Genomic DNA, 25,928 nt, shown 5'->3' on the forward strand with positions numbered 1-25,928 from the left:
CACAGTGTATGAACATGCATCTTCACACATACTAATACACATGTACACAGACAGTACTGAATATAGTGGCCATTATTCTATATGGGAGTAGATATGCAGGCAGAAACAGAAAGCAATCAGCAGTCTCAATACACTCAGATAATGCAGTCATTTCCCCTAATGAAATCATGGAAATTCTCAAAGAAAGCTGGTGTGCATCCAAATTCAATGGGATGGTGATAAAATGCCAAGACAAATCTGTACATTATTATTCTTTGTTATGAGAATATAAAATCCAGGTGGAGAAGTGACTTCTTTATGTCTGCAGTCATTTTACAATGTTTGTATTAAATGAAGAAATTTGTGTCTAATTCAAAGTCACAATATTCTTTTTGTCAACATACAAGGAGACTATTTTCTTCACGCAACTGAAATATGATGGAGTGATTCTAGTGGCTGCTGAAGAGATATGCTGTCCTCATAAAAATTTTAAAAGATTGTAGAAATGAGTCTTAACTCTCAACTCAAGTAAAGGTACAACAAAGGTGATATAAAGAGAGAACACAGCTTTGGCATTTATACTGGCAAATTCCAAATCCATCATTCTCTTCCTCAGAAACCTGGGAAACCACTTATGCAGAGGAAAGACAGAAGCAGGCCAAGGGCTGCTGAATGTATTGTGCTTCCTTTCTTGGAGACGAGCACACTGTGGACCACGAACAGAGAAAATACAGTCACTAGACTTAAAACTTGTTCCCCTTTTTAAAAAGGAATCGTTTCACATGCAGTAAAATACTGAAGCTTGTTTTGACTTTCAAAATGTTTTCTATCTTCTCAGTAAAAGTAAATACTTGGGGACACTTTTTTTGCACACAACTTTTATTTTATTTTTTAAACATCGCGTGGTTCATCGGTAACATTCAGCTCCTGTTTGATATAAGGTTCACATATGTTGGTTTACTTTAAGATAAAGCCATGGGGCTTTTTGGGAAGATGGGGTGTATCTTATCCTTACAGAGGAAGGATGGTCCATTGGCGAGGGTGCTAGCCTGAGGGACTCAAATTCAATTTACTGCACCCCCACCGACTTCCTGTGTGCCTTTGGGCGAGTCACTTAAGGTAAACATTTCAAAAGTGCCAACACTTTTGGTAGCTTAGGCTCCTTAGGCCCATTTTCAAACGAGAATCAGAGTATGTCTGTGTTGCAATTAAACACCCGTGGCTAGCCCATGTCAGCTGACTTGGGCTAATGGGCTGTTTAATTGTGGATAGATGTTCAGGCTGGAGCCTGGATTCTGGGACACTCCTTCCTCGCAGGTTCCCAGAGCCCAGGCTCCAACTCGAGCCCAAACATCTACACTGCAGTTGAACAGCCAATTAGCCCTGACCCAGCTGGCATGGGCCAGCCCCAGTTGTTTAATTGCAGTATAGACATATCCTTAGAGACTTAGGAGCCTCAGTCTCACTGAAAGTCAATATATGTAGTCTCCTAAGGGCCAGACTTTTAAAGGAATTTAGGCACCTAAAGATGCAAATAAGCACGTAGTTGGGATTTCCAAAAGTGCCTTGGGGGTCTCACTACTATCAAAATCATTTTGATCTTTTTTATTTTGTATTCTATTTTAATAATTACAATAATACTGTGGGATACAAAATAAAAACATTGAAATGAAAAGGAATTTCAAAATGAAATATTGAAACATTCCAAAAACGTCAAAACAAAACATTTCAGCATTATCAATTTTTTCCTTTTTGGCTCCAAAAAGAAATTTTGTCAAAATCAACACAGTTTTGCAAAGCATTTCAATTTAAACAGAACTGCATTTTCCATGGAAAATTGTTTCATCTAAGTTTTTTCTGACCAGCTGTAGCCTCAGTTTCCCATCTGTAAAAGGGAACAATAGCCTACCTCACAGGGGGTTTGTGTGGGGAAATGCATTAAAGGTTGTGAGGTGATCAGATACTGTGGTAATGGAAGCCAGATAGGTACCTTAGATAGATAGCTGTATACTTCTTTGTAGCACAAGTAAAGAGTAATCAATGTCTTACGTAGCCTACAGCGTCATACCCTGAGCTAAATTCTGCCTTCCGTTATACTAGTATACTTTCACTGGAACTGTATAAGCCCTATTTGAGGGAGAGCTGTTAGCAACCCCTATATTTAGGTTGTTTGAAACTTTCCATTAAAAAGTGATTTTTTTTTCATTTTATTTTATTTTTGAGAAACTCTCACTCCGCCATTGTTTGCAACAGGCCTTTGAATCTCAGCAGCATGAAAACCCTTGGGCTAGAGAAGTGCCTTTTATTTGTCCCATGGAATTACATTCAAGGTGAGCTGAGTTATAAGCTGTTAATTTCCTTTCCTGTTGCATTCCTCTGGAAAATTCTGGCAGTGCTACCAAAATAATAAGTAACGATGTATATTCTAAAGAGCCTGCCTTACAACAACACCAAAGCTGTCAGGGCCTCATTGTGCTAGGCATTGCACAATGGAGACCCTGACTGGACCCTTTCAAAGCTACTACCATACAAATAAATAATGCTACTATACACTTCCCCATTTGCCAATGGGCAAAAATCCAGTCTTTCTCAATAGCCAAGTGCATTAGTCAGCCCTCAAGCTTTGTAAAAGAGTTTGTGACCAAAGTATGTGTGAGGGAACCACTCCTCTCTTAGTTAGAAAACTATTCATTTCTCTGAAAATGTGACACTAGTGAAATACTAGTACACCTACACAGTGAGCGTGCTTGTTCTCGGTCTCTCTTCATAGGGTGTTTGAACAGTTTGATCATTATTTTCTGTTCCTTTTGAATTAATGTGGTACTGTAATGACAACCCAGAAGATGGAGGTCCTTTCTTCATCCACAGAACATGAATGGCACATTGACACTGCCATGGCAGGATTTCCCTGCCAAAGTGCCTTGATCTTGTTCTGAAAGAATTACCTATAGAAAGGAAGGGATCTCTTTGGACCATTCTGTCTTGGTCCTGTTTGTCAGCCAGGAGCCAGCTAGTGCTTCCATATGTTGGTAGTTGTCCACTCAGAATTAGACTCAGGCCACCAACTCATTTCTTCTGGAAATTTGTATTATCAGTAATTAGTTAGATCTTCGCCACATTTCATTCTCAAGGTAGTTTTGGTACCTTAAGTGTGACTTTGCATACTTTCACATGTGTGGGTTTGTTGTTAATTTAACCTCCAGTGTGAATTTCCTAGATATTTTTGTTTTTTGACAGCTCATTTAACCTTTTGCAGCAAAGGTTAAATGAGCTGGAGTCTGGATCTTTTTAAAAGACCTGCATAACCATATTCAGAAAGAACCTCATTGGTCTTCAGCAGAAATCTCAGGCTCATGATCCCATTACATTATATTCAGAAAGAGTTTTCTGTATAGTATTTTATGCACCACTTTAGTAAATAATTTTTCATCTTTGGGGCTAAAAAAATCAAAGGATAAACACTTTGCAGTAGTATTAGCCCTTGTTTATACACAGTCTGAATTATATGCATTTTATTTTCTTATTAATATTACATTCATTTAGAAACAGGATTGAATTTGCTCTGGTAAAATCAAATGTAATTACATAAAAACCTGAACTTGGTGTTGCTTATGTAATATTATTGACATCTTGACTATTTTGAACCAGTTCTGATATGATGTTAATTCAAATGGGACACATGTTGTCCATCAATAACACTTCCCATTAAAATGGTGTTATAATTTCTCAATTGTTTCTCTGAATCATCAGAGTCATTATATTGGGTAGCAAAATTATACAGCTAGTGAAAGCACAATAGGCCCATGTGTTCTGTTAAGCTGTTTGAAAATTAAACCCCTATATTCTTGATTTACCCATTTTATATTAAATTTCAAAGTCATTTATTAATTTCATGCCTTTATGTACCAGCCTATCACTAAGCTACTGAAAAAATCACACTATATTTCAGCATAGCTATGCACGAAAACCATCCACAGGTAAAACAGGTAACAAGATTTGGTCCAAATTCTCATCCTCTGCCCACCCCCCAGACCTCCCCCCAAAAATGTCAAGCCAATGAGCTTTGTGAAGTGGTTTGGCAATAGAATCTTCCATTGTCTGCTGCAGCCACTCCGTAGAAGTGGTACAGCCTAGTAGGTGCTCCATACCTGGGGATCTTGGCCAATATCATCCATAGACTCAATTTCAAACTGGTCATGTGCCCAGTAGAGCCAGTCAAAGAACTGTTTTATTCCCCCATGAAAAATTTCTAATGAAAATTTTTAGTTACTCATTTGTAATTTTTCCCAGGAAATTTCAAATAGAAAAAAAAATTTCAAATTATTACATGTTGTTATTGGGCTCAATGCAAGGGTAGTCAAGTGAAATTCTATGGGCTGTGTTATACAGGAGGTCAGTTAGATGATTCTTGGAAATCTAGGAATTGCAATTTGAACCGAAACTAAACTAATGTATCATATCATTTCCTCTTCCTTTCTTTGTGATTAATATTTGTGTTGATTTTCATAAAGAGACAGACTATGAAAAGAACAAAAAGGTAAATGACTTGCAGCTTGTATATTTTTCTGAATATGGCACGCTTTACAGGATCGCCAATAGAATTATGCAATTTTACAGCTCATTAAAGCTGCAAAACGAAACAGTAAAAAACCAGACAATACTACATAGACATGTTATTGTGGGGGTTACAGTAATAAAATAGGAGAAGCTATACATAAATAGGGAGAGGAGGGAAGGAGGGGACCCAACGAAGAAGCAAAGGGAGGGGTGCTAGGTGGAATGGAGATCTGGCATTCTTTGAGCCTCTCAATGTTTTTTATCTAAATGTGTCTAGAAACAGGGTCCACATTTCTTCAAATTCATATGTATCATTTTATTTCTAAATTTCCCATCGAAAAACTTAGTTGAAAACAACATTCTCCTGTGGTGGGGGGTGTTTTTGATTAAACCCTATTTTTCAACAGGACAATTTTTCACTCGGAAAATGTCAACTAGCTGGGTTTCCTGACCTCCCAGACTGTTCCCAATCATGCTCTTCTGTGCTACCGTGGAGGAAACTGCTATGCATCAAATCCTCTGTGGTGCACAGGGGGTACAGAGTTCCTCACCCAAGCTACATGGCTAAACCCATTTGACCTATCCCTTATGCAGCAGAACTGCAGGAATTCCATTTGGGCAGTATATGCCTCTATGTAATGAAGTTGAGCCTATATGTGATACCACAGTGACATACTATTAACTCTTTAAACCATTAAACATTCGATAGCTATTATAATTTGGCAATGTTAAGAGGTTGACTTAATCCTATAAAACACTCACCCATTTGCACCCTTGTTCAGCAATATGAAGGAAGTGATGGTATATTTCCACAGCAGTATGCAGTGGTTTGTATCCAAGTCCCCCAGAATTGGGGGAAAGGTTCCCACTTTTTTCTAGTTGTATTTGAGTGTTGAAATTATTTGTGTTTTGTTTTCTTGTAGATACTCTGACATTTTACACCCAGGAAGGAATTTCTAGGTTGCTTCCCTATTCCTAGTTGTTTCTTCTAATGTTTTGAAGTAGGTCCTTTCAACTGTGAATGTTAAAGCAGGATTAGAGTCCGTTAAATTTAATCAAAAAGGGCTTCATTTGCTTTGGCCTTTGGTGTTCCCAACACATTCATCCATCAGCAGAATTATTGGCATAGCAAAACATGGTCCCAGTGTGTGTATGCGTGTTCCCTTCCATTGAATAGAGATTTGCGGTCTGTCAATTTATGGCAGCCAGTGTTCTTGACTAAGTTTTAATTTGTTTGTTTTGACATTTGATGTGGTGTTAGGGGTTATAGGACTGAAAAGGATCCAAAAAAGTCATGTTCAATGTCTCCAAAAATCTCTATAGTAAAATGCACTCTTATTTTTGGAGGGAATGTATCATTTTTAGGAAGTGGGGGGTTACCTACACTTCAGCACAAGCATGAGAAGAATTTGATACAACCAATTCAAAATTTCAGCTACTGCTGTATGGCTGGCCTACTGACTAAAGTGAATTTGACTCATCTCAGACAGAGTGACATTATATGCTATTGTTTCTGACAAAACCATATACTCCTCTACAGCCTTTTAAATAATATAATCACTTTTTAAACTTGAATTGGCTCCTACAACTGAGAGCGTTGCAGTCGTGTACTGTGAACTGAGCCATGAATGAAGAAACTAGCACAACAAATTTCCCGCATATATCTGCTGCTTCAATTGTGCATGTTAAACAAATTGTTATTAAAACTGGTAAGTTGCATTTTCTCTTTGAAAGAATAATATCCCATTGTTAACGCTCACATTTATTAAATAGCATTCTGTTCGAGAGAGTAGATTTGTTTCAAACATCAGAAGAAAGCGAGCCTTCAAAGGAATATGCTCATGGCGGAAAATGAACTGTCTGAAAGGAATAGAAGGAAATTCTACTGCTATGCAGTATGTAAATAAAATAACTCAAACCTAAATCACTGATAGTCATTAGTAGGGCCCTACCAAATTCACGGTCCATTCTGGTCAATTTCACAGCCATAGGATTTGAAAATTAGTCAATTTCACATTTCCAGGTGTTTACATCTGAAATATCATGGTGTTGTAAACGTGGGATTCTTGAACTAAAAGCAGATTGGGGGGGTCGCAAAGCTGTTGGGGGGGCAGGGTTATGGGATTACCACCCTCACTTCTGTGCCAGCTTCAGAGGCCAGCTTCAGTCATGGAGGTGGGTGTGATCTCCCCCGTGCTGCTGGGACCCTCCTCCCCCAGCTGGGGGCTCCTAGCTGCTAGTCCTGGCCGGGCTGGGGAGGGACAGGACTTGCTCTTCCCCTGCACAGCCACTCTCCAGGGGAGATCAGACCCACCTCTGGATACCTCCCCCTTCTGCAGGAAGCTACACAGCTGGGCAGCAGCCCCAGAGCTTCCTGCAGCAGGGAGAGGTACCTGGAGGTGGGTCTGATTTTTTTCCCCCCCTTCCTCCATCCCCGAGGGCAGCCACACAGGGGAAGAGCAAATCCCGTCCCTCTACAGCCCAAGGACTAGCAGCTGGAGTCGGGGGAATGAATGGTAGGAGTCCCTAGCCGGGGCACCCCCAGGCTTACCCCTCTCCCGCCCCTCCAATAGGTGGATTTCACAGGGGAGTGTTTATTTCACAGTCCGCGACACGTTTTTCACAGCCATGAATTTGACAGGGACCTAGTCATTAGAGTGAATAGCCTAATGGCCTGGTTCTGCTTTTACACACACAAATTGCCACTGACTTCAAGTTTGCTGCACGGAGAGCAGAATTTAGCCTCAAGGCTGTGTGTGTTCCCTTTATTCTCACTAAACTGGTGGGAAAGGCCACCAGACTCAGAGTTACTGAAATGACTTGAAATGGACAAATTCCATTACTTTTTTTGAGTGGGGATGGGAGGGCAGAAAATATTATTAGCACCGGAGGAAATCTTACTTCAGCCACTGACCCCAAAATATGAACTCTGACAGGGACAAAATAGGAGTTATAAATGGTCTGAGCAGTGAGGCTGTGCAAACAGAGAAAAGCAAACACCCGACTCCTGGAGCTTGTCGATCTTACAAGGTTGTCTCAAGAAAAGCATGAATTTAAACTGTGCGTGTGGATCAAATTCAGATCTTTAATACCCAGGAGTCAGTGCCTCAGGATCATCAGGTTTGTCAGGCCCCAGTCGAGCAAAGCATTTAAGCACATGCTTAACTTCAAGTATCTGAGTAGTCCATTGAAATTATCCACAGACATGCTTAAGTGCTTTGCTTGAAACATCATTGATGTCAGTGGGACTAACTCACATGCTTGAAATTAAGCATGCGGTAAAGGGCTTTGCTAGAACAGAACCTAAGGCCCCGATCCTGCAAACACTTCTGCAGCTATTCAACATTACTACCATAAGTAGTCCCATCTGCACTGCTCATGTCATAAAGTTAATCCTGTATGTAAATGTTTGCAGGGTTTGGGCCTGAATGACGACGTAATGGTAGAACTGGATTTTGAAAAATAATGTAGTGAGTAGCATCAGAATTCATAAATAAAAAATTCAGAATGTGTTAATATTCAGTTGTAGTTCATGCATTCAATTTATTCCCATAATAGTCATTAATTCGACTGTTCAGTGAGAAATGTGGCAAATATGACAGGAAGCTTTCTGTGGGTGTTCAAAAAGTAGCCTTTTTAAACCCCCTGAGATAATATGAATGTCATATATGAGATAACATCCCCAAATAGACGGGCATAAGGGAAGAAAATCTTTTTCTCTCAGGTTCTGTATTCTGACCGATCATATTTTGACTCTGAGTTTGTATGCTCCCAGAACTGTGCAGGACACATAGATAAAGGTAAATGAACACGCTTTCCTGTCAAACTGAAAAGACACAAATCTTTGTAATGGAAACAGCTCCAGAAAGTAAAATATTCATGATACGTTAGAGGCAAATAGAGCACGATAAATGCTGCTTACTTTTGTATAGAAAAGTGTAATGGCCAGCATCATTTTACCAAATCACGAATTTGATTGAATATTAATTTGTACATGACTAATAAGTTAAATACTAATCTTAACTACTTTCAATTCATGTAATCTTGGATTACAAATGGTAAACTAAAAATATACTTTCACTCAAATAGCTGCCTGCTGAGAAATTAAAATTGAAAGTACTGTACACATTGATTTTAGTCAGAAATCCCCAACAGACCGTAAAGATTGTTTCTTCAGCTTGGCTATTCAGGGATGAAGTTACCAATACAAACATTAAAAAAACCCACAGCAACATAAGACAAACCTAGTTTATGCATGGTGGGCCAAATTCTGATGTCCTTCTTTTGTCTAAACTCTTCCTGGCTTCATTTGCCTCACTAAGAATTGAGGTGAATCTTAAGGATTTGTTACCAGATTTGTAAAGGTACTTAGGCATCTAAATACTTTTTAAAATCTGGCCCTTGTCCTGTCTTTAAGTTTTAAGGCTAAGATTTTCCATGGGAGCCGGATGCTTAACTCCCTTAGGCACCTTTGAAAATCTCAGCCTAAATCTGTAACTTTAAGTGAGTAGGAAGATAGTATTACCTGAAAGCCATCCTTCTTCTCTAGATGGGACTGATTACTAGTCTTTCTTGTCGTCCGTTTAGATACTGTACATTAGAGGGGCCCAATGTTTCACTTTGTATCAACAATTCCATTTATAGATTGTTTAGTCTTTTTTTTATTATTTATTTAAACAAAACAGGATTTGTCGTTTGGTCACTAGTTGATTCTGTGATTTCTTAGACCAGGACAGAACTTGTGGGGTAGTCTTAGGCACCACACGTTGTGTTACTTAGTCTGAGAGTGAAGGGGAATTGCAAGATGTCCGTCTGCCTTTGGTGACCTTTGTTGCTCTCATTGTCGCACAAACAAATTCAGTCTTTCTTTCCCAAGAGAAAGCTTTATAGAATTTTGCAAATAATGTATGTGCGGTTTGGAATGATGATTAAAATGGGCTAAAACAAATGGCAGCTACCTATAATGTATAGAAATGAGCTTGGACCAGATGTACTTTAGTTTTAGCTTTTGCAAAACCATAATCATCATGGATTTGCCTTTCCAAAGACCAAGCCAAGATCACTTTTGGTTTTGGAGTCATATCTGACAAGAAACAGTAAAAGACTCCCACAGGCAGCCACAATAAGAAAGGATATTTATTTAAGTTTCTTAAGTTAGAATTATTTTAAATGTATCTATCCATTGCCTTAAGCACAATACCCAACATCTACAAAATCCAGACATATACAATTGGGATCAGTGTGTACCACCCACGCACAACTCAGCCATGATGAGATTCTTCCCTCTGATCCACTCCCACCTACTCAGTCCAACATCCCCCCCATACACGTACATGCATATGCACTGGAAGAGCTTGGAAAAATAGATGGGCTTTTCAGTGTGCCCTAAAGGTCAACAAACTTGGGCTTTGATGGACCAGAGTTAATGGGAATTCCAAAGTCAAGTACCCCTCACCAAAAAATCCTCTCTAAACCTGGAGTTTGGCAGCTCAAGCACCTCAGGTGACCTTGGCTAGCACAACACGGGAGAGAGGTGGTCTCTAAAGCAGACTGGTCCTTAGTGTGTTAGAGCTTCAAAGTTTACAATCAAAACCTTGGATAGCACCTGAGAGAATCAGAAGCTATTCCCAACTGCCCAACACAAGTGGGAGTGGCCACTAAGCAAGCAGGGCTGACATATTCTGCACTAGCTGATGGTGCGACTCCAAGCAGAGTGTATTATACTCATCCAACCTTGATTCCAATGTGATTTCTAAGACACATTAATGGGATAAAGGGTAGGATCAAACGTGTGTGAATTAATTGCAGCCAGAGAGAAGGTGGAAAGGAGCAGAGTCGAAGAATGCAGCATGGCAAGGAATGAGACTGTCACTCAGCCTGAATCAGAACTAGTTCAGCATGGAGACTGGCAGATAGCATGGAAGCTGCTCAAAGGAGAGCAGAGTGCATGGGCTGTTCATCTTCCATTACTGCTCTGCACATGGCTTCTCACGTCAGTGACATGGAGACTATTTAAGGGTGCAGAATACACAGGACACGTCCACACACAAAGGGCAGCTGGACATTGCCAAACAAGGCACTAGATTTGTGTTCCCAGAGCGTGAGTCCAAGCGTACACACCATACAGATTCCCGCTGCTGTGACAGCTGGATGAGTCATGAGATAGAGGCTCTGGATACGCATTCATATGAACGGGTCCCACACCACGCAAACACCAAACAGAGCCTTGTGTGAAGGACAACTGAATGTGACCCAGGTGGTACTCTGTGTATGTGTACAGGGGGTGCCCTTGACATCTTGATATTTATTCTTCTCTTAGTTAAATTTACCGCAGCGTTTTCAGTGTCATTCACCATTCCAAATAGAGGCGATACATCAAAGAGTGCAGCACGCGTACATACCATGGTGCAGGAAAGCCAGGATTGAAAGACCATATGTAAATGGGGTGGAAGCCCTGTGTCAGGGAAAGGGACCCTAGTTCAACTGGTAATCCGTATCAACGTGGAGGAAAGGAACAGGTTGATTTTTAAAGTTGAGATGCTCCATTGAATCCATCCTGTTTGCACTTTATAACTCTGACCACCGCTTGCTGTGGCTGTCTAGATTGGAGATCACCGTGCTACCACATGGAGGGCCCTGTCTAGTCACTGCAGGGTACAGTAAAACTCTTCCTGCTGTGGGTGCCCATGCAGAGGCTTCAGTAGGCAGCTCCCTGCTGGCAGAAGGTCAGGAAGAAAGTCCTTTCTTGCATCCTTAGCTCTCTTTCTCCTCAGACCCTCCAACTTGTCTGTGGATCAGGGTGTTGTCTGGAGAGAGCTGGAGAATGGAATTCCTCCTGCCACTGTGTCTAACTTCTTGTGTGTCTGTGCTGGGGCTGCAGCGTACAGCTTCCTCCACAGAAAACTTTTTCCTTTCTTCCCTCCTCTGTCACTCTGCACCTTCTATCACTCCCCCAAATTTTCTCCCCATTCCAAGGGGCTTAAAGAGTGCTGTCCTAGGCAACGTACTCTGCTCCTGCTTCTATCCCAGCCCCATAGCTGCTGCCACTGCCAGGGCCGGCTCTAGGATTTTTGCCGCCCCAAGCAAAAACAATTTTGGCCACACACACCCCACCCCATTTTTTTCTTACCCCACCCCCGGCCCCGCCTCAACTCCGCCCCTTCCCCAAATCCCCAGCCCTGCCTCCTCCCCCCAGGCTCTCAAGCCTAGGAGGGAGGGAGGGGGAGAAGCAGCGCGCGCGCCGCGGCCACTCGGAGTCTCCCCCTCCCTCCCAGGTTTGAGAGCCTGGGAGGGAGGGCAAGCAGCGGCGCGCGAGTGGCAGCAGCGGAGGTGAGCTAGGGCGGCCGGGGCACATTTTTAGGGGCGGCAGGGGCGGCATTCTGGCGCCGGCCATGCCTCCCCTAAAAACGTGCCGCCCCAAGCACCAGCTTGTTTTGCTGGTGCCTAGAGCCAGCCCTGGCCACTGCACAATCTACTGCTTCCTGCAAAAGTGACAGTAGCCTCTAATGGGTCCAAAAGCTTGCTAGATTTTCTCATGAGATTTGGGCCATCTTATCTGGAGCTGGATTTTTCTTCCCCAGCCACACTGATTTGGATCCACGGCCAGTCAGATTTGGATGTAGGGCTTCAGAACCAAAAGCTCGGTAATCTCTGGGTGCTTGCATCAGATAATTTAGCTAGTTAGTAATAGTAACTCTAGCATGTAAAATTGAATGCACTGGTCAAGAGATGAAAGTTGCCCTATATATTGAGGGCTTCTTCAAGATTACAGGGGAATGCTGACTTTGACCACAGGCTCCTACTTTTGTAGTTTTATGACATGGTGATGGGATTCTCTCTGTGGACACTTAATTCCTAATAGCACGATTTATCACTGTGACAAAGGTTAGAATAGAAGAAAACTTGAGCTGAAATGAAAGAATAGAATTTTTATTATGTTAACAGCTGAATGTAACATTACATCAGAGTTTGTATTGTGTAGCAAATTGCAATCTGTAGTGAAATTGCTTTAAAAATGTATCCATATATATTTTTCTAGAAGTGTGATAAAGTCATTCAATGGTACTTTGAAATGCATTTGCAGCTAAACTGCTCGATGATATATTTTATATTATGCTGTAAGGACCAAGCAGTCGGATGATGGTTATTTTTCTTCGTGTTTGCAATGAGGTCAATGTCTTTCGCTAGTAAATATTTTGATGCCTGAAAGAGAAGAACTTATCTGTATGGTGAACATGGCTTGTGGTTAATGAAAAAAAGCATGTTATTAGCTTACTACTGTATGCTAATGATAATAGCACCGTAACAATGTGTTTTCAATAGATTTAATATAATGCCTGAAAATACTGGTCAGGCTTGGAAATACATAAGAACATAAGAACTGCCATACTGGGTCAGACCAAAGGTCCATCTAGCCCAGTATCCTGTCTACCGACAGTGGCCAATGCCAGGTGCCCCAGAGGGAGTGAACCCAACAGGTAATGATCAAGTGATCTCTCTCCTGCCATCCATCTCCATCCTCTGACAAACAGAGTCTAGGGACACCATTCCTTATCCATCGTGGCTAATAGCCATTAATGGACTTAACCTCCATGAATTTATCCAGTTCTCTTTTAAACGCTGTTATAGTCCTAACATAGTGTTATGGTGATGTGGGCTCTTCAAGGATAGTGGAAGATTATGAGGGGGATTCTAGATAGCCTTCTCCAAACAAACATTTTTAATGATGAAAGAAGAATACTTGAGTTGCTAATGATTCATTTGTTGTGTTGTAATGAATGGAGTGGAGTCACATGCTGGATTTTCATACCATGAGTCCAAAGTTTCACACCTGATTTTGCATCCATACTAGTAAGCCGACTTTTGAATGCACTTTTACCATATACACACACATTAATCAGGCATTTGCACTCCCACATGACTGAATAGCCATCTGTCTAGCCACATGCACAAGGAATGCCATTTTGGGGGGATTCCCACATGTGGGAGGTAGCATGCAAAGATAGGTAGAGAACTGGGTCTCTGGTTTCTAAAAATCAGGCCCTGAAAGCTGAAAGTGAATTAGAAAAAAAATCTAATATTATTAAGAGCTAAATTCAAGCTACACACCAAGATGGAGTCCTGCCTCTGTTTTACAAAGAACGCCATTCCAACAGAATACTGAGTGACCTCACTTACAACCAATCAAATACAAGACAGAACCATTATGCTATTCTGATTGGCAGAACATGCCCTGAGACCAGGACCCTGACTTTCAGCACTGCTGGAAAATGGTTATTTCTTTTTTGGGTGCCTCATACAGTCTACACTACTTACTGGTAACATAAATTATTACAATACTCAAGATATTTCATTATAATAGGAAAGTAAAGCTACTGATCTACATTTTTTAGCAATTAATTGCATTTATTGGGTGTTCGTTTTATCTTTTTGAGACAGATGTTAAAATCCAAAGATTTCGTACACATTTTTGAAATGCTGTAACTGAGTCTCCTATGGTTTTGGGAAAGGTACTTATATAGAAAGTTTATATAATTATATAAAGGAAAGGAAGGATGACAGTGGTCCAATCTCTCTAGATTGTTCTAAATTCTTTAGGAATGTTCTTGATCCAAAAATAACATACATTGCAAAGCTGATGTGAAGGGAACAAAGAAGGGAAGATGGAAGCTGATGTCACTACATGTGCAGAGCAAAAATTGGTTGAGTGATCTTAATTGCATGTCCATACTTTCAAATCTTTAATGTAAACTGCAGCATTTCTTTAGGGATTTTTGCTTATAAGTTGTTGTTAAACACTCTCATCCTGAACTCCATCTTAACAATTGTATTTAAGAAGTTTCTCATAGTTTCACATTTTCTGGAAAGCTAAAACACTTAAAATCAACTCTGCAACTGACTGACTTAATATATGACTTTGTGTAAGTCATTTAACTTCTCTGGGGCAGATTTTGGAAACCTGTCCTCCATTTCATGAACACAAAGTTTGCAGGCAGAATTTGTCATTTAGATGTGCCATTTACCTGATTTGCAAGTGCAATCAGGTACATACATGCCTAAAAAACTGTCCGTTACACATAAGCAATTTCTTGTTGGCACAAACATAGGGACCTAGATAAGGCAAGGGCTGAAAATCAGGTCTTCTGTGTCACCATTTCTCCAAGTACAAGATGGAGATGATGATGATCGTATTTTCCTGCCACATAGGAATGTTGCAAGGATTAGCTATGTTACATTTGTAAATAAGGTTTTTTGAAGTTATAAAGCAAAATATAGTGAAGTGTCATTAATTTAACAGTATAGTATATTAATTATAGATTGAAAGAGAGCTATGTAGGCATTGTAGAGGGTATACTATAATTTTCCATATTATGGGGGTGTAGCTAGGAGCTACATTTAATTTGCAGGGTTTTTTAAATGAATACAGTAAATAAACAGGATTTGATTGACTAAGAGAAGTTCTCATGCTCTTGTTTTTCACACTCATATCCCAAGACTGGTATTTTTTGTTTTGCAGCCTTTGGCAAAAGAAAGGAAACCTGGCCCCGAAACATTGGATTGGACCGGCCAATTTAGTCAAGTGCAAGCCATGTCCAGTGATGCATGCCAGCCCTGTCTGTGGCTCTGATGGACATACTTACACTTCCAAGGTAAATTCACTTACAGTCAGAAACTCTGTCTACAAGGGCCACCCAGGTTGTAATGTGGAGAGGTTCTAGTTGTCGCGAACAAATCCTATTAAAACAGTTTGTAGAAACCAGTGCTAAGGCCTCATATTTCTGTATATAAAAAAAAATGCTGATGATTTTATAATTATTTGGGGAAACACCAATGTGTAATTGAAAATACCCATTTCTGGAACCTCGGAGTCAATATTGCCTTATATTTGCTCTTTCCCCTGCTGCACTAGATCCTTTCATTCATTGTATGGTTAGATAATGAAACCCTTGGTATAGTTCTCACTGCCAGCTTTGTCCTCAGAACAGCAATGTCATTCTGAGATGGATTTCCTGTTGGGTGGATAACATATTACAGTTCACTTAAGTCATAGTTTTAACATTCTTGTGTTCCATAAATAGCATACATTATAGCTGAGAAAAGTACTCCCAGAACCCAGCAGGTATAAATTGGCCCAGTGTTATATTGACAATATGATTGCCTTAGGGCTTGATTCAATAAAAGAAACCAGCTCCACAACCATGTTTAATTCAGCAGTCCAAATCGCATGCTGTTGGTATTAAGCCTTCTGTGTTTGTACAATGCAGTGCTCTATATTTATACATCATGCTCCTGGCATGGGGAATTATGTCTCTAACGTCTTTAGGGATAGATTCTTCTCTACTAACAGCCAAAATAAGGCTTGACAGCCAGTAAAAGTACCTTTAAAAGTTTCAAGATGGCCCAAAAGATGTAGGAAAATAAAATGATCAGTAGCAGAAAGTTCTGGAACATATCAGAGGAGAGCAAGACATGGTAGTTTGGGCCAGTAATACTAATTCTTGTGCTCTCGCTGCCTCTGCAGGTAAAATACTCCATCCTTAGATACAGACATTAGCACATGGCTGTGGCTCATCCATTTAAACTCCTGTTTTACTTGAGCAAAAAGATCCCTGGAGCCAACAGAAAAAAATAGCTGAAGCTTTCCTTTCTGTTTTGACCTGCATCCATGTACTAGTAAAGAATGAATGCTATGAATGTAGCTACATGTCTGCTGAACATGTCACTTTTAATGACAGTCTAATATCTATTATCCTCCTTAAGTTAGTATATCATGAATGACAACCAATACAGTATTTTCTCATCATCAATGTTTGGTCTTGGGTAAACCTTGAGCTGGTTTTGAAATTGCAGTCAAATGACTGAAATACATTTCTACTGCTTCCTGCCCTGTCCCAGTTATTAGTCTTTCTCCCCAAATAACCGTACATGACTCCCTGATTTCTCCTTTCCCCTCCACCCCAGCTCCCTGCCTCCCAAAACAGGTTTTCATGTTACTTTGATGTTTATCTTTCCCTCCTCCTCTCCTCTTAGCCCTTTGGAACATGATCAGATAGAACAAATTGGTAAGTCCGTAGTAAGTGGTTTTCATTGTATAGTCAGTCATACTATTTCACTGGCTCAGCATAACTGCATCACTCAGCCTAAGGACTGGATCTCTTAGCTGACCCCCTCTGATTATTTTTTTATTGTTAACGCCAAATACTTTTTGATCAAAACCACTGATGTTATAAATTCATCAAAGTGTTGCAACTAAGTAGTGAGCCTAAGGGCTGTAATGAAGGTATTAAATGACTCCAATTGTTGAATGTTCTTCTCTGGAAGACATACCTCTCACTAGTCTCCTTCTGTTATGAGTGATATGCATCAGACTTGTGAATAAGCAACCTTGGCTCATCTTTATCTATTATCTATTTATATATAAATTGCTCAAGTCCCTGGAGTTGTAAGATATGCAGCTACATTTTTTTGTCAGACTTTTCAAATGCACCAACTACTGTGCAGTGGAGCATGAATCTCTGCTTAAAAGTTTTCCAATTATTGTCAATACTACCTACCATTTGCTGGGGAACAGTAGGTTTTGATTGCTTTCATTGTAGTGTAGCATAGAAGTCTTATCTTCTTCTCTTGTTGCACATTTGTAGTTGCTTTTCTTTAGATCTCCTTTGGATTGAAGCCTCTCCTGGCACCATGTAATGATCAGTAATCCCTGAACAGCCATGTCAGCCCCAGCAGCCAAATGCTTCCGTGGTTGACCTTTATTAAACAAGTAACAGATCCGTTGTAGTAGCAATTTTCTGCAATAGCTCTTTGCAGTACGTTGTAAGACTATATAGCAGTAATACCTCTTGCAATACAGTGCATATCATTACAGTAGCCAGTAGAGCACTGTGGCTTCCTACCTTCACTAAAAGTGTCCCCATAAAAGCTCTGCTCAGTTGCCTTTTTAGCAAGAGCTACCTTTTGGCAAGTTTACTTTAGATCTGGTTGAAAATAGGAATTTCCATCCTGTAAAAAGGTGAAATGTTTCTTGGTACAGAAAGAGATGAAAAAAATTGATTTGGAAATGTTGAAACAGTTCAACATTAATCTTTGTGCCCCACATCTGCTACCATGCCTCATGGGAGATGTAGTTCTGATGCCTCATGTCCTCATTGTTCTCTATGGGCTGAGTTCCCTGGCCAGACTACATTTCCCATGATGCACTATGATCACATGACACTCACGATGCACCTCAGTAATTCACCCAGAGCAGAGACTGTGGCACATCATGGGAGATATAGTCCAGAAAGGACTTGTATGCCCCATGTCAGCTTCCGCAAGGCACAGCTGCAGCTGAAACAAAAACAGATCAACATTGAACCAAACCAAACAAAATGTTTCCATTTGACCCAAAAGGAAACATTTTAGATAGATTTTCCCAGAAGAAAATAAAAAAAATTCTGCAAAATCATAATTTTCCCATAGAAAATTTCAGTTTTGCTGAAACTGCATTTTCTGTTTAAAATAGAAACATAGAAAATGCCCAACCAGCTCTACTCTTAAGGAAGAGATCGAAGATCATTTGTCCAGAACCCCAAAAAGAAGTCTTCCGATCAAGGCTGTCTTTCTAAAAATATAACGTAGCTCAAACAGGAATTATGAGTTTGATGCAGGAATTAGTGAGTGATGTTCTCTGATCTGTGTAATGCAGAAGTTCAAACTAGATGATCATAGTGGTCTCTGCTGGCTTTAAAATCTAGAGAAAGACTGGGAGCCATTGCAGTTCTAGGGAAGACCCCTGGGTGATCCCTCCTTTCATATTGTGGTCACAGAACCTCTCTCTAAAGCACAATGGATCTTGGAATTATGGCTCGATTTTCAAAAGCACTGAGCATGGTCAACTCTCTCATTACCTTTAATAGAATGTGTGGTTGCTCAGCACCTCTGAAAATCAGGCCATTAATTAAGAGTAATGCCTGCTGTCAGCCACTAGGACCATGAGTGTGTTAGATGGATGTTTGCTTTAGTGTTCCCACACCTTAGTTTGAAGGGTCTGAATTGCAGAATCCTGTTTCACAGACTAGGCTCTGTCTTAGGGTTTTATACTGTTGCCCATCACTATTGCTAGTCATTTTACGTGGAAGATGCTCAGATACTACAGTGAAGTCCTTAATGGACTTCATGGAGTCTCTGGCACATCTCCCTTTACAGTGTCTGAACTCTCTGTTTGGAGTAGGGTGTTTGGTTTTGATTTTTTAAAAAATATTAATGTACTTTTGGGTTTTTTCTCTTTGTTTTGTTTCAGTCAGGATTTGGGGTTTTTTTATTGGGTGGGAAAGAGACTGTGAGTACCATTTTTATGGTAGAAAGGCCTTTTCAAAGAGGAAAGTTTTGCAGCATTTCCTAAAGACTTGCCTAATCTCCCCTGGAAGTTTGTTGAATAGCTGGAATGCATTCCCATTAGTTTTCCCAGATTCCTTATATTTTTTCTTTTTTGATACCTAGCAGAGAAGTTTGTATATATTTTTTCTGGCTTTCTAAAGTATCCTGTTCGTAGGGTGGGTACTTTAAGGAGCATAAATTAAATAAGCATGAATTAAGTCATTTCAATTTTTAATTCCTCTTAGTTATTCATAGTTTGGAGATTATCCTGCACTCAATCCACAGAGATTGAGTGATTTCATTTTGAAATCAATTGGCTATTGGCCTCTTTACCTCCCACTTTCTCTGTGTAGCAACTATGGCAAGTTAAAAGGTTTTAGTGATACTCCATTGGGAGCCCCGCTATGGCATCTGCTTCCTAAAATAGCCACAGTTGACACATAAATTCTGCTGTTGAGGCTAGAATGCAGGAGCTAATTTATGGCATTGTCTTTCTGATGGCACGACTTCTGTGGCAAAAAGCCATTCAAATATCCGACTTTTTAGGCCCTTGATATCTTGAGGCTAGTAATTGCAGAACGTCACTGAAGAGAGAAGAATTTCACAGCCTAGGAAGACAAGTGTTTTCTGTGAGTAGCAATTGACAGGATTTAGCATCTGCCATCAAACAGAAGTTTCTGTAGAATCATATAGCGCCACTCAAATCAGCTCCCATGTTTGCTTTCTTAAATAGCTGTTACATATTAGCAAATTGTACATTAGGGCTCAACTCTAAGGAAAAAATTTAAGTTGACACGTCTAATGCATAATAATTTGACTGTAATGCACTTGTGGCATGTCAGAATCAGGTGCTTTTATAGGTTTGGCCTTTATTTCAGCTCTTCGCCATTACAGATTATTTTATTTTCAGCATAATCTTAATCGTTTCAAATGACTGCTACAAAACTAAAGGTCAAGTTTAAATGTTCTAACAAATAAAATGTTTATTGTAAGTAACTATCGGGGGTTTTTACGTCTCTGATGAATTAAGAAGATGGTTGGAGCTACTTTCCTAGAACTCCCCAGGGGACTTCAAGGCAGTGTTTTCTCTTCTTTCTCCGATAACCCTTCTGATCATGTAGTTTCTAAAACCACAGCACTCTTCTTTGGTTCTTTCCTTTCCAGTGCAGTATTATTGGTGAATATTACTACAGGTAGTGTGGACTATGCAAGTGCCCCTTCATGTAAGGTGGACATGTAGCATTTTGTTTTGTATTTGTGCATGTGTGCGTGCATCTAATGGGCACACATGCGGTCCTCCCCTTCACAAACTAGTTTGCAGAAGTACAATGTCCTGTAGGAGGAGATATGGCAAATGAGAAACTTGCTGCCAAGTTCATATCTAAAAGACAGAGGGCAGCAACTACTTTGGGGACAAAGTCATTTAAAATGAATATGTACGCCGGTCATCTATTCTGATAACCATGCACAAAAAGCAGTTTAGATAAGTTATAGAGTTTGTAGTTGACCTATTTGTCAGTGTTGGAATCTGTCCTGGTTGAGTTTGTCAGTCTTCCCCTTCAGAATACAGTGGATTCTCTGGGACAGGACACAGTTTTGTGCATAGGTCTATTTATCCACTGTGTCTTGAGACAGCTGCATGAAAGCACTTCACCACGGAATAAAGACTCTGTTCAGTGATGTTTGCACGGGGGCTTGTAGGTACCTTGACTCTGAACTGGTGACTGTTGGGGTGGGGGGAGGGAAATGAATTAAAAGGAAATGATGTTCAAGAAAAGCTGCAGCATCCCCTCCCATATTTGCATGAGGAGTAGGAGTGATGTCACCAATTTGCTCTTCCCCAGTTAGAGCATGACTGCTCAGAAAATAATATCCTGACTTATTTTTCCATCCAACAATTGCTCAGGCATGAACCTCCTTTTATGGAGAATTTCACTGAGTTTCTGCACAGCTATGCTGGCATACCTTCAAGGTTTAGGATGTCTAAGGCAGAAATAGGACAACAGTAATTGGTTTGATGGATAGTGACCTTGGACTTAAGTATTTCAGAGAGCTCATGGGGGGCTGGGTTGGTGGAGTTCTCCTTACTTTGTAAAAGTGTCAGGAAGCTTTCGGGCACTGACTTCCAATACGTTCACTTAAAAATGTTTTTTTTTTTAATGTATACTATTATTAAATGTTGTTAGTCATTCATGAAAGAGTAATAAAATCTTCCATTCTGACAAACTGGATGACAAAATAATTGAAAGCATTATCACCATATTGTCTTGTATTACATGACAATACTTAGAAATTTGCTAGCCCTTTACACTCTTCAAAGTGCTGTACCAATAGCTACTACTTCATATAGGAATCAAACTGAATAACCCCAATTGGAAAGAAAATATTTTACTTAAGTTAATGACAGTGCTGGTGATTCGTGGAATTGACTGTACATAGCCACACTGGTCATGAGGGATAGTTGTAAAGAGCTGATCCAAGGAAACATAATAAGAAGTTTTATTGGGCCTACAAAAGCCAGGGGCTTGGCTGCATATTCTTGAGCGCCATCTTCTGGCACTTGATATGTTAAGTATTTACATATATACCAACATCTCTCATTACATGAATAGCTAATGTTAACTGAAACTGAGGCTACTATGGACAATGAGGGTAAAAGGGAATTCCTGGCTCTCCACAGCACTGCGCTGGAGAGCCAAAGGTCTCCATGAAAAGAGTGGAAAGATCACTAAGGCTGGATCAACACCAACTGGGACAGACTTTCTCAAGAGCTCGGCACGTGGGTTGCGGAGCTCTTGTGAAAATGTGGTCGTGTCACCACGGGAGCTGCTGGGTGCTGAGCACTTTCACAAATCCGGACCTCATTTAGGTGCTTAAATAGGAGCTTGGTTGTTTTGAAAATCTGTCCCTGGTTGAAGGTGTTGAGCCTTTGCAAATATTTTCCTGAGCTCTTTTGAAAATTTGCCCCAAGGTTGGCGGCTCATACTGCGTCTACCCACAACCACTGCTGAAGTCCACGAAGGTGAACATAGCTGTATTCAGAAAATGAACTTGGAAGTGTTGTTTCCACTGCATCTAGTAATTCTTTGGTGGGCCCAGATGCCTCAGTGTTTGGCCTGCCACATGTAATGCCCTCCCCTCTTATGGCCTCTTTTGTGTTTGCATTCTGCACAGTCTCAAACTATGCATGCTGAGGTGTCTTGGGTCACACCCTATGATGTGTTAGGTGCCAGAAGGTTAAATTCAAACACAAGAGGCAGCAGGGCCCAGTACTTACCTCCACCTGAATCCCCACACACATGCATGCAGTGCTTGAGCTCATTTTTTGGAACAACAGAATCTTATCATAATATCAGCTTCCCCTCATCCTTTCAACTCATTGTAAAAAAGAAACCCCTAGACCAGAAAGATAACGTTCAGTAAAGACAGAATGCAGCTATTGCTGGGGTTGCAGAGGCTTTATAATATGCAGTATTTCTCCCTCACGATAAAGTTTTCTTTTATAAAGAGAAGCTGCTGTTTTCTGCATACAAACTTCTCCAAGGTCCATTTTATACTCTGACAATTCTTGGCACTTTTGCAGTATCTTCCATTCGGGGTTCTAAAAGCTCTTTGCAAATACTAATGAATTAAGCTAGTGAGGTACCTAAGCCCTATAAAGAGTGTTATGTAATTAGTTAACACTTTTGTCAGCAACACATTAAAAATATAACTGCATAGCTGTCAGTTTTACAGGAAGTTTAATTAAGCTAGTTAATAAAGCAATTACCTGAACATGACAATGACTGTACTTAACTAATCAGAAAATGAAAATAAGGGTGATCTTCAATTACAAAATACACACCTCAATGACTAACAGTCCCTTAAAAGATTGAAAGGTACATTGGTATAATTATTATGCTTGTAATTAGGTACATTGTTGTTTTGCAAATTTTAATTAAACCGTTGCAAACTAATTAAGCCCATGATCATGTCTCTTTTGTTTGAAAATGGAAAAGTCACCTACTGTTGTCATAGCATTAGGTAACTAATTTGATATTAGGGGAAGGAAGCAAGAGGCAAATAACGTTGCTTCCAGGAATCATGGAAATAGAGAAAATAAAACAACAACAAAGATTGGCTAAAATAATGTGTTGTTTTTTTTAAATGCTCTCCCTGCAGGCAATCTCAGAAACACAATTAGTAAATATCTGCAGAGATTCCGAATGCCAGGCGTTTAGCACAATGTCCCTTAGAATTTCATAACCCACCTAGCTGCCGGATATCGTGGAGACTGTTGGGACCAATAGCCAATTTTCCTTTAGCACAGCGTTCTCCCTCATTGGTGTTTCTTAGCCAGCAAATGGGCATTGCGGGGCGACACAGCTGGTTTTCTGTCACTGACACTGAACACAACTAGAGCTGAGTGAATAACTGATTTTTTCAATTCACTTGCAGTTGCGAAAAATAAAGAAGATTGGTTGGACTGAAACAGATACTGAAATTTTTTTGGAATTTTCAGCAAATCAAAAAAGCCAATAAAATTTTCATTTGGGGGTCAAATGAAACATTTTGTTCAACCCTAGGAGGGACAGCAGCAGCGGGAGGTGAATTTTTCACATCCCTGAGCAACGTAGCTAAGTCGACCTAAGTTTTAGGTGTAGATGAGGCCTAAGTCATGCCACACTTCCTCTGATCTTATCTGTTTGTTCCTGGCTACACCCGATGTACTAGCAAACATTGGGCCTTTTTCTTTTTCAGCAGAGCCTCTAGCCAACTGTTTGATTATGATCAAATTGCCATGTAAACAATTCAGAGACAGACAGTTTGGGAAAATGTTGACTTAGACTGTAATAAAATATATATGTTACATTTTACACCATAAACAAATGTTAGCATCACTGTAGTTTGCAGTATCTTCATTCATACAAGCAAATAAATTCTGCAAATTACACAGCGTTGGCTCCTGGCTGTTTTTCATTTCTGGTTTAATCAGTGCAGAGATCAGGGTGTAGGCTGTGTTAACAGGGCCAGATTCTAATCTCGCACCAGAGAGAATTTAGAGCAGCTCCTTCATCTTCACTGGAGTTACTTTCGATTTATACTGGTATGGCTGAGAACAGACTTTAACTCTGAGCCTGTTGAAATGAAGTCAAAGTCCATTTAAGAAAAATTCTTCAATGAAAATAGGTTTCAGAGTAGCAGCCGTGTTAGTCTGTATCCACAAAAAGAACAGGAGTACTTGTGGCACTTTAGAGACTAACAAATTTATTTGAGCATAAGCTTTCGTGGGCTACAGCCCACTTCTTCGGATGCATAGAATGGAAAATATATTTTTTCCTCTTACTTAATTGGCCTCTCAGAGTTGGTAAGACAACTCCCACCTTTTCATGCTCTCTGTATGTGTTTATATATATCTCCTCAATATATGTTCCATTCTATGCATCCGAAGAAGTGGGCTGTAGCCCATGAAAGCTTATGCTCAAATAAATTTGTTAGTCTCTAAGGTGCCACAAGTACTCCTGTTCTTTTTTTCAATGAAAATAGAGGCTGAAAATCAATGTAAATAAAGATGCTCCAGGCCAAATCCTGGAGTCCCCATTCAGTGTTGAGTCATATTGAAGGCTACATGTACGGGATATTGAGGTGTTGGTAGGAATCAAGAGAACATCACATTTCCAAGAATCCAGGGCATAATCTTCCGATCAGTCATCTCCCAGGGATATGTTCATACACGCATTTGGAATCCTAGGATTATAAAATAGGGTTTTACTTGTGCCGGTGTACCCAAACAAGTGGCTTTCTGTGTGCTGTGCCCGTCTCACAAAGCCAAGGAGCACATGAAGCCATCCTAGACAATCAGATCTGAGTCTCTTCAGGCTGAAGCTAAGCTCTGTGGAATTGTGAAGTCGATGAGGCCATGGGGAAGAGTGACTTTTTAATCATGCATCCAGTTTTTAAGGTCTTTAAGGCCCGGCTTGACAAAGCCTTGGCTGGGATGATTTAGTTGGTGTTAGTCCTGCTTTAAGCAGGAGATTGGACTAGATGACTTTCTGAGGTCTCTTCCAACCCTAATCTTCTATGATTCTTCTATGAGTGTCAACATATGCAACAATTTCCTGAGCCTTCCTTTTGTTTGAGGGGGGAGGTTCATTTTTCTGCTATTAACTGTAGTTGGAGTAGCTTTTGTGCACTTTATCACCTGCACTTATTTGTCCATTACCTGAAAAAAACAATTACAACACCCAACTCCCCTCCCACTTTGACTGTATAGTGAGTTTGAGTAACCACCAGAAATTGCCATCCTGTAGGCACCTGTAAGTTGTGTGTATTCTTCTGCCTGGCCCAATACTGTGCCCATAAATAAATAGGTGTTCTTCAGATTTTTAGCTAGCCGACTATATATTATATGAAGAGAGAGAGCTAGAGGATCACTAGAGTTTAGAAGATCTATTAGTTTTTCTACTGCCAGAGGGCTGTTGTCTTGACGATGTGTGTTAATGTCCAGCATTGTCTGACATCTCTGTGTCATTACAAAAAAAAAAAAAAAAAAAAAGGTGAAACATTAGAACAATTTTTTTCAAAGGAAAACACACTGTTTCTTTTAGAGCCAGGACATCTGCTCAACTTACCCAGAAGGCTTGTGCAATCAATCAGCATACAGGAAGGCAGTGATTTTTTTTTACTGGGCAATTCCTATTCTTTCATATTGCAAGACTTGACAGTGCTATTAATTCATCAGAAGTTACTGTGGCGCAGAGGGTGATGATCTGTCTGCAAATACACTTGCTGACATTGCTTTACTCTTGGGGGGGGGAAGAGAAACTTCAATTCTTAATACAAATCTTGTTTACTTCTTGTTCTGAAAATGCACGTTTGCTGCATCCCGTTGGTCTGCACGAAACTCTAAGAGACACCAGAACCCTTTTGGATTCTTCCAGCATGGGTCCTGCTTTCACTCACAGCCTCCTGATCATGGACCTGGACAAATTGTCTTTATTGTGTTTTGCTCAGATTACTCCCCACCGCTGGAAAGGTGGCAGACATGGGTA

At 40.2% G+C, this 25,928-nt stretch overlaps 1 protein-coding gene across 1 annotated transcript in view; it reads left to right on the forward strand.

Annotated features, from left to right (window-relative positions):
• The window catches only part of SPOCK1 (SPARC (osteonectin), cwcv and kazal like domains proteoglycan 1), a 507,458-nt gene that overhangs the window by 327,172 nt on the left and 154,358 nt on the right, over positions 1-25,928 (forward strand). The window contains exon 5 of the mRNA XM_065409410.1: positions 15,053-15,185. Within this exon, the coding sequence (XP_065265482.1) occupies positions 15,053-15,185 (133 nt within the window). The remainder of the gene's footprint in view (positions 1-15,052; positions 15,186-25,928) is intronic.

This window comes from Emys orbicularis, chromosome 8 (assembly GCF_028017835.1).
Source record: "Emys orbicularis isolate rEmyOrb1 chromosome 8, rEmyOrb1.hap1, whole genome shotgun sequence".
In the NCBI taxonomy this organism is placed as follows: domain Eukaryota; kingdom Metazoa; phylum Chordata; order Testudines; family Emydidae; genus Emys; species Emys orbicularis.